The sequence below is a fragment of the Phasianus colchicus genome, chromosome 1 (genome assembly GCF_987193195.1).
Source record: "Phasianus colchicus chromosome 1, bPhaCol1.hap1.1, whole genome shotgun sequence".
NCBI classification, from domain to species: domain Eukaryota; kingdom Metazoa; phylum Chordata; class Aves; order Galliformes; family Phasianidae; genus Phasianus; species Phasianus colchicus.
The window spans coordinates 4879285-4887783 of NC_143436.1; the positions used below are offsets into that span (position 1 = coordinate 4879285).

An 8499-nucleotide genomic window follows, 5' to 3' on the forward strand; every position below is an offset into this window, starting at 1 on the left:
AACTTTCAAAGAAGATCTGGTGCGTTACCCAGGCAAGTAGAAAGGTGTCATGAACATGACATGAGCCAGCAGTGTGCCCAGGTGGCCAAGAAGGTCAATGGCATCCTGGCTTGCGTCAGAAACAGTGTTGCCAGCAGGAACAGGGAAGTGATTGTCCCCCTGTACTCAGCTCTGGTGAGGCCGCCCTTCGAGTACTGTGCTCCGTTTTGGGCCCCTCGCTGCAAGAATGACCCTGAGGCCCTGGAGCGTGTTCAAAGAAGGGCAATCAAGCTGGTGGGGTGTCTGAAGCACAGGCCTTATGAGATGCACAGCTAAAGGAGCTGGGATTGTTCAGCCTGGAGAAGAAGAGGTTCAGGGGAGACCTTATTGCTCTCTATAACTACCTGAAGGGCGGTTGTAGTGAGCTGGGGGTTGGCCTCTTCTCTCGTGTAACTAGTCATAGGACTAGAGGGAATGGCTTAAAACTGTGCCAGCAGAAATTCAGGCTGGACGTTAGGAAATACTACTTTTCCGAAAGAGTGGTCAGGCACTGGAGTGGGCTGCCCAGCGAGGTGGTGGAGTCACTGACTCTGGAAATGTTCAAGGAATGTTTGGACGTTGTGCTGAGGGATATGGTTTAGTGAGAATTATTGGTGATAGGTGGATGGTTGGACTGGAGGATCTTGTAGGTCTTTTCGAACCTTTGCATTTCTGTGATTCCACGATTCTGTGTCGAGGGAAACCTGAGGGAACTAGCTGTGCTTGGAGGTGATGCATAATATTGAACAAAGACAAAAGATAAATGGAGACTGGACGTTGGGAAGAAAGTCTTGAATTGGAGGGCAGTGGTGCACTGGAATAGGTTGCTCAGAGAAGCTGTGGAGCTGTTACCCTCTTGCTTGGGAGATGAAGGCCTGCACCCACATCCCCCATGAGGTGGTGACCATGATGCCACAGGGGGTGGCAGGGAGCAGCCCTTGTGACCCACAGGGCCGGGAATCAGGCCTACTTCTGGTGCCAAACTTGAATGGACTTGGACAAGTTCAGATTCACAGCAGCATTTCTTAGTTTAGGGACTCCTCTGGGTTCAGGGAATTGGGATCCACGTGGAAGAGATGGTCATGTCCACAGGAACAAGCTTAGAAAAATGTTTATAAAGAAAGAAATACGGAAATGTTGTAAAAACAAACAAGATGCCTGCTAGTTGCCACAGCTATACTCACTGGTCTTCTTCCAATCCCCTTAAACCTCTCCCTCTACCTACCATTTACAAGGCAAACGGCATTGCAGGGCAAAAAGCAGAGCTCAATATGCTTTGCCAGTGCTCTCTATTAACAGTTACATCTTTTGAGGTGGTCACAGATCCTCTGCCAGGTTGGATTTCACCTCACCCAACACAGTTTTTCCAACTCAGTTTAGATGTAGACTTGAAGGGAACGGTGGCACGGGTAGGCCAGTTTCCCTCCCCTGTGACTGCAGAATGGTTGAAGCTTTGATGCCTGTGGATGAATGTTTCATCTGAGATGGACAAACCCAAAGACAAATGCTCATCGTTCCACAAGGCACGATGCCAGCCTGTATTTCATCTCTGGCTCGACTCATCACTGCTGAGTGAACTTCAGGGGCTTATTTCATTTCTTCTCAAACTCCTGGAATTCCTCACCTTTAACAGAATTTCCCTAAGGTTGCCTAGTAGAAGTATTCAACACGCAGGTTAAATGAAAAATAAAATAATACTTTTAATAAAGGAACAAAAAGGAATGACAAAATTTTGAGGAAGAGGGAGCAGGCAGGTTTTGTCTTCGGAGAAATAAAAATGGCCAAAAGGGCACTGCAGTGAAAAGGCACCAAAGGAAGCTGAGCTTATCTGCAGTCACGAAAGCTCAAGCCATGGTGGAAGGAATGCGCTTGGGCAGTCCATGCTTCATGAATGTGCCTGGGCAGTCCACAGTTCACAAACAGTACATCTGGGGGTTTTCCTTCTCGTATTCCAAGTAACTGGAATCTTCGTTCTGAATCACATATGTATCTGCAAGTGTGGAAGACTTTCACTTTGTCTTAGCTAAGCTATGATGCACATCATTAATATTTTTCCTGCTGCCCACAACAAGAAGTAGACTGGAGGAGCTGTGCACGTGGGACAAACACTGAAGATACGATGCTCAGCTCATGGCAACGGTACTACAGCAGAGGTGGTTGCCACAGAATCACAGAAAAGCTTGGGTTGGAGGCAACCTTAAAGAAGTTGAACTAGTTCCAACCACTTGCTATGGGCAAGGTTGCCACAATATAAGATTAGAATAGGGTGCCATCCAGCGCGGCCTTGAATGCCTCCAGGGATGGGGCATTTACAGCTTCTCTGAGCAATCATGAAGGTGCACAAGTTCAGAGCTCATTCAGTTCTGCAGGGGAGGCTGTGACTCCAGCGCATCAGGTATACTGCTCTTGACCAGAGTAAGCTCTCTGAAAAGCTGACTGATGTCAAAGCTCTTTCTAAGCTCTCTCAAATTTTGCCTCCTTATCCCCTGAATTTAGCATCTTGAGTGAACACAAGGATCTTCTGAGGTGTCTAAAGGACCCCCAGTGCTCAGCTAGGTAAAGCATCGTTTGCAAACCAGGCTCTGATTCGCAATGCCTGCAGCGCATGGATGCAAAGCCATTGGAAATGCATGGCAGCTGCCCACAGAAGCTGTATCCCAAGGGAATCAAGTCTTTTGCTGAGCTTTTTTCCTTCTTTTTATTTTTTTTTTTTTGGGGGGGGGACACGACGAAGGGGGTCAGCATTTCAGTTTTTAGAGATGGAAGACAAAATGTGCGCAGGAACAGGGGCAGCCCAGCAGCCACTATAAAGAACTGTTCAAACCCACCCCATTCTACAGCCCCGCTCTTGCTTCCCATGATTACCAGAAATACTTTGCAGTCTTACTTTGCAGGCGGCATTTTAAAGCTCTGATTTCTTTTTCTATGTGACTACTTTTTCAACCAGGCCAGTGAAGATCTTTCCTAGGAGGCCACCCCACTACTCAGACAAAGAAAGATAAAGCAAAAAGACAAATTTTCCAGTGGGAAGGGTATTATTTCCAAGCATATATCATGATAACAAAATGTTGATTGTGCTGAAACTTTGGTGACAAATCAGAGCTGAGGAAATGCAATGAACAAATGGAGAGCTATGTTGTAGTAGCAGATAGAATAAAGAAGGATGATGCATGAAGGGTAAAAGATGATCACTGTAAGTTCATACAACCACACACTGCCACTTCAGAGGCTGTAGTACAGAACTGCAGAATTGTAGGGGTTGGAACGGACCACTGGGGATCACCGTGTCCAACGCCCCTGCCAAGGTAGGCTCAGCAGGTTGCACAGGAAGGCATCCAGACGGGCCATCCATACCAAGCCCACTAAAACATGTCCCTCAGTGCCAAATCTCCATGTTTCCTGCACGCCTCCAGGGATGGTGATTCCACTGCCTCCCTGGGCAGCGTGTTTCAGTGCATTTCCAGTAACAAACCTCTGAGTAAACTATTTCCTCTAAGAATTAATCTGCTCTTCTCTTCCAGATTAAAACCACTTCACCTTGTCCTATACCTACCAAACCGTGTACATAGTCACTCACAGCACACACTGGACACCAAATATGCTGTTGACATGAAAATGCAAACTGAACTCTTGAGAAACCTAGACTAGATTCAGACTAGAAATGCTAGTGTAGCTCCAGGGCTGCAGCCTTGACAAAGGGACAGCTCCACTCCTGCCGCTGGCCAGAGGAGCGTGGCCAGCAGGTTGAGGGAGGCCATAATTCCTGCCCTGACTGTGCACAGCCTGCCAGACCCACTGCTCTCTAGATTGAGGGCCCACGCCCATACGCTCTGTGAGGCGGTGACCGTGATGTCACAGTGGGTGTCACAGAGCGGCCATTGTGACGCGTGAAGCTTGGAGCAGAGCAAAGGCTGCCGGGCTCAGGCGGAGCGTCAGTGCGGTCTGGTGAGGTGCAGAGAGAGGAGGGACTCTCTCAGTGCTCGCTATCAACGCACAATCATGTCCAATAGGAAGCGGAAGGCCTCCTGCACGGAGGAGCCAGGTGAGAGAGCACAGCATTCCTGAGCCCAGCTCCCGACGCTGGGCAGAGGGGTGCTGGGGCTCTGCCTGTGGCTGAGAGCTGAGAGGGGAGGAAGGGGCAGGCAGGAGCTCCCAGACAGGCATGGGGCAGGGCCCCTCTGCTCCTTGGCAAGGGGGCCCAGCTTGGGATGTGGCTGCCTTGGGCCTGCCGTGGCCCCTTCCCCTCCACCGCCTCCAGCCAGCACGGCAGGCCCGGAGTAGGACCCTGGGGACGGCCCTCAGGGACACCTGGCCCCGCCAGCTGCTCACCGCTGCTCACATTTGCTCTCTCCTCTGCAGTGTGTGTGCTGTGTGGCCGGGCAGATGTCGACCCAGACATCTGCGGGCACATGCTTTCTGAAAGTGGGATTCACGTCCATGAGTTCTGCTTGGTGAGTTCCCCCATGGGCTCCTTCCAGATTCCCACCGGGGATGTTCCTTTCCTTTCTGTCCTAATGAGATCCTGCTCTTTTCTCTTCTACAGGGTTTTGCCAACATCGTTTCTGAAGCAACACCAAGTCAGTCGGGATCTGTGGGCCTCCCTGTTGCTGCCATCAGACGTGCAGTCAAACGGGCCACCATGCAGGTGAGGACCTGCACGGAGCAGGCAGATTTGTGCCAGGAGGGGCTCACGCCAGCTTAGTCTGGACCAAGGAAAGCAATGGCAGCCCTTCCAACCACCTCCATGACAAAGTGCTGCCACAGGAGATGAGCCCTGTCTGCTAGGCATCTTCGTAGAATGTGACCCAGCTGGCTGTGCCCAGAGGCGTGGGGCCAGCCACAGAGGCCCTGAGTCTGTGGCTGACGGGGTTGTTCTGCTCTTTCCAGCAATGCTTTGTTTGTGGCGAGAGGGGAGCTACCATCACATGCATACAGAGGGGCTGTGAGCGAAGCTTCCATCTGCCCTGCACCATGGACGGGGAATGTGTCGTCCACTTTTTTGGGGACCACTGGTAAGGGCTGTCAGCAGCCAAGCCGCAGAGGAACCCACAGTTACGCCTCCCAGCAGCCTTCCAGAGCCAGAGACAGGGCCGGAGGCTCCTTCCTGCTCCTCTGCCCTCCTCAAAGCACTTCTCACCATGACCACACCTTCCATCTTCCCCTAGGACCTTCTGTTGGGAGCACCGCCCTCACCAGGACGAGGACGAAGCTCCGGCAGAAGGCACCAACTGCCTCATCTGCCTTGAGCCTGTGGGGAACAGCTTGTCCTATCACACCCTGGTGTGCCCAGCGTGCCAAGATGCCTGGTTCCACAGGCGCTGCATCCAGGTAGGAGCCCTCCCCTCACCCTGATAGGCACGCTTGGTGCTCAGCAGCACCAGGCACTGCTCACGCTCACCCTGCTTGTGCTTCTCCTGCAGCAACAGGCCTCAACTGCAGGTGCTTTGTGCTTCAACTGCGCCGGTTGTCGAAACAACACTCTGTTCTTTGCAGGAATGGCCATTATGGGGATCCAAATCCCATACAGGTCGGTGTCCTCCTGCCCACTTTGGCTGACATGAAGGCTGTCGTGCTGAGGCTGCCCAGGGACTGCCTTGGCAGGCCTGGTCCTTGGCTATCTCATGAACACGTGCCCCAGCTTCATAGAGAATCTGGAAGTACAGTTGGGGTGGATAGGTTTGGATAACCTTGGATCTGATGCTGGGGACACTGGGGGCTCATCACTTCCCCTCCCTTCTCTTGTAGAAGACCGGCATGGGATGACAATGATGCATATGAATCACTTTTCCAGAGGCACAGCCGCTGCGATGCCAGCGAATGCCTTTACCATGGAGGCAGAGAGCAGGCAGAGGGAAGGGGGTGAGTTACCGCAGCAGCTCTCTGCGGCTCTGGGGGGGATCTCAGCCTCACCACAGGCTGGCGGAGCAAGGGCTGAGCACCAGGGATGTGCTGTGCCGGGCACTCCATGGCTTGGCTCACTTGGTCCTCATGGCCACAACCGCTTTGCTTCCCCAGGCCCTGGCAGCTGCTCCTGTGCAGCTCCTGCGCTGCTGAGGGCACCCACCGACGGTGCTCCCACTTGAATAACAGAAGGGCCACGTGGGAGTGCGACAGCTGTGCTGGCCTGGGTACCGGTAAGAAGCAATCAGCCGCGTGGCACCGTGCTGGGGCCAGGCAAGGCCTGGCAGCAAGTGCTCAAGGCAGCTTTGCCACAGTCTGTCTGCCCCAAGCGGGATGGCAGATCCCACTGTGGTGCTGCAGCTTCAGACTCAGGACCTCCCTGCCTCTCCTTACAGCCTCCAGCACCAACAGCGAGCTCGCCGGTCCCAGCACCGCCAGCCAGAGGGCTTTGGAGCCATCCAGCGGCTCCACGGAGCCTGAGAGCTTGAGCTCCATGCCCGCCAGCCAGGCAGCATTGGGGACATCACAGAGTTCCCAGCTGCCCGAGCCCAGCGACCTGCCCAGTGTGCCCGAGACTGAGCAGGAGACAAACGGCCCACGAGCATCAGAGGATCGGGCTACCTCTGAGCAGCTGCGAGGACGCCGTGGGAGCAGACGAACAGCAGCAGCAAGTGCTGAGAGCGACTCCCACACATCCAGGCAGAGGGCGTCAGGGTCCTCCGGGGCGTCTCCGGCAGCTGCACGCAGAAGACGTCCCAGGCAGCGAGGAAGAAGCCGCACACGAAGCCGCTCCCCGCTGCAAGATCGGGCCCCGAGTTCCCAGAGCCGGCCAAGAAGACGCCGTGGCAGCCGGCACATGCCAGCCCCAGGGGAGCAGAGTGGCACCCGCAGGTCGACAAGGTCTGCCACTTCGAGATCCCCGAGGGCTTCCAGAGTGCCCGGACGCAGGGGACCGTCCAGGCAGCGAGGGCGCTCCCGCACCCAAAGCCGTCCTCCGCAGAGACGTCGGGCTTCCAATTCCCGCAGCTCACCCCAGAGAGGCAGCAGGAGCCGGGCCCAACAGCGGAGGCGGTGCCGGGAATGAAGCTGCTCCCAGGAACAACGTCAGAGGCAAAGTCCCCACAGACAGCCCCCAAGTCTGCGTAGGAGCAGCCGTGCGCCCGTCGTAGAATGGGTTGAAAAGACTACAACGATCATCTAGTTTCAACCCCCCTGCTATCTGCAGGGTCATACCCCCCTCCCATCTCCCCTGCTTGCTCTGGTCCCAAAAGTCCAACACAATAAAGATCAGAGTTCCCCCCCCCCCCCAAACACATTTGTCAGCTTCATCCTTCCCTGCTTTTGCTGAGCTGGGCACAACTAGGGACCTTGACTGCACGGTTCTCTCCTCCATGAACGTGTTATCCCAGACCTCACTTCGCCTGGCCCAGTCCAGGCTGAGCTGGGTTCGGGCCACATCCCCAGCGGGGCACATGGACCACTGGGTTCCTCGAGAACCCAGGCTGCACTGGCAGGAGCAGCCCGGTTCTGGGCTTGTTTCTGGGCTTGGGATGCAACCGCGTTCATGGTGCATGTCAGGTCCAGGGCTGCATCAGAGCTTGGGCTTTCCTCCTGCATGTGGGCGGTGCTGTCAGGTCTGAGGGCTGGTCCTGGTCTGCGAATGCTGCAAGCCTCGAGGTCCTGCGGCGCATCGAGCGTGTGCGGTCAGCGCAGGGCAGGGCAGCTCTCTGGGCTGAGTTGTGGCCTTGCCTGCCCAGATGCCTCCTCCAGGCTGGCTGCACCCACACATGCTGAGGGACTTGTAAGAAGTGATCTTTGCAGCTGATGACAACTCAACAGGCCCTGCAACTGCTCCAACCCTCCAACGGAGGCGGCAGTTGCTCCAAGTCTCATGACGGAGCCCGCAGTTGTTTCAACCCTGGTGACAGGCCCTGCCGTTGTGACGGGCCCTGTGGTTGCTCCAGCCCTTACACTGGCTGCTGGTTGAGCGGAGCCAGGAGTGACGTGGTCAAATGCTGAACGTACAAAGGCTGCTCTCGGGGAGCGTGAGCAACCAGGAAGGTGGCTGAACAGAGCCAGCAAACAGACTGTGGCACGGCCGTTGGCGCAGGGAGGGTGAGCAGGGAAGGCAGAGCCTCCCTCTCCACTCGGGAGACCACCTCACCTATCGGCTTCCTCCTTGACGACTAACCTAGCCATGGCCTCCACCAGGAACAAAGCCCTTGCCAAAAAGAACGCAGCTACCAAATCTGAGTGCCTCCCCAGAAATACAGCTGCTCGGGTCTCGGGCCGCAGGGAGTGCCTGAGCCTGCTGCTGCCATCGCAGGGTGGCAGAGATACCACCTGCATGAGGTGAGAGCAGGTGGATGGATGGTGTGCTCAGCCTGGTGGCAGAGCTCTCGGGGGAGCTGGAGAGGCTAAGCAATGCCAGGGAAGTACAGTCGTAGAATGGTTTGGGCTGGAAGGGACCTTTCAGATCATCTAGTTCCAACCTCTGCTATAGGCACGGACGCCTCCCACCAGACCAGGCTGTTCACAGCTCCATGCAGCCTGGCTTTCAATGCTTCCAGGGAGGGGGCA

The 8499-nt window shown here is 55.1% G+C and overlaps 1 protein-coding gene across 1 annotated transcript; it reads left to right on the forward strand.

The window, feature by feature from the left end:
* The first annotated feature begins 3772 nt into the window (after nucleotides 1-3772).
* Nucleotides 3773-7332, forward strand: LOC149919359 (uncharacterized). Its single transcript, XM_090134362.1, has 8 exons — nucleotides 3773-4060; nucleotides 4378-4469; nucleotides 4562-4663; nucleotides 4906-5030; nucleotides 5184-5346; nucleotides 5439-5545; nucleotides 5764-5877; nucleotides 6034-7332. Exons 1-8 carry the CDS (start codon nucleotides 4018-4020, stop codon nucleotides 7001-7003), a joined length of 1716 nt encoding a protein of 571 aa, XP_089990488.1. The 5' UTR covers nucleotides 3773-4017; the 3' UTR covers nucleotides 7004-7332.
* Nucleotides 7333-8499: the final 1167 nt, after the last annotated feature.

What these genes read in the sequence shown, in the direction of transcription:
- LOC149919359 (XM_090134362.1), top strand. Translation starts at nt 4,018, where the DNA reads ATGTCCAATAGGAAGCGGAAGGCCTCCTGCACGGAGGAGCCAG. An exon ending in CTCCTGCACGGAGGAGCCAG is followed by an intron (nt 4,061 to 4,377) that starts GTGAGAGAGCAC and finishes TCTCCTCTGCAG; the next exon opens with TGTGTGTGCTGTGTGGCCGG. An exon ending in ACGTCCATGAGTTCTGCTTG is followed by an intron (nt 4,470 to 4,561) that starts GTGAGTTCCCCC and finishes TCTCTTCTACAG; the next exon opens with GGTTTTGCCAACATCGTTTC.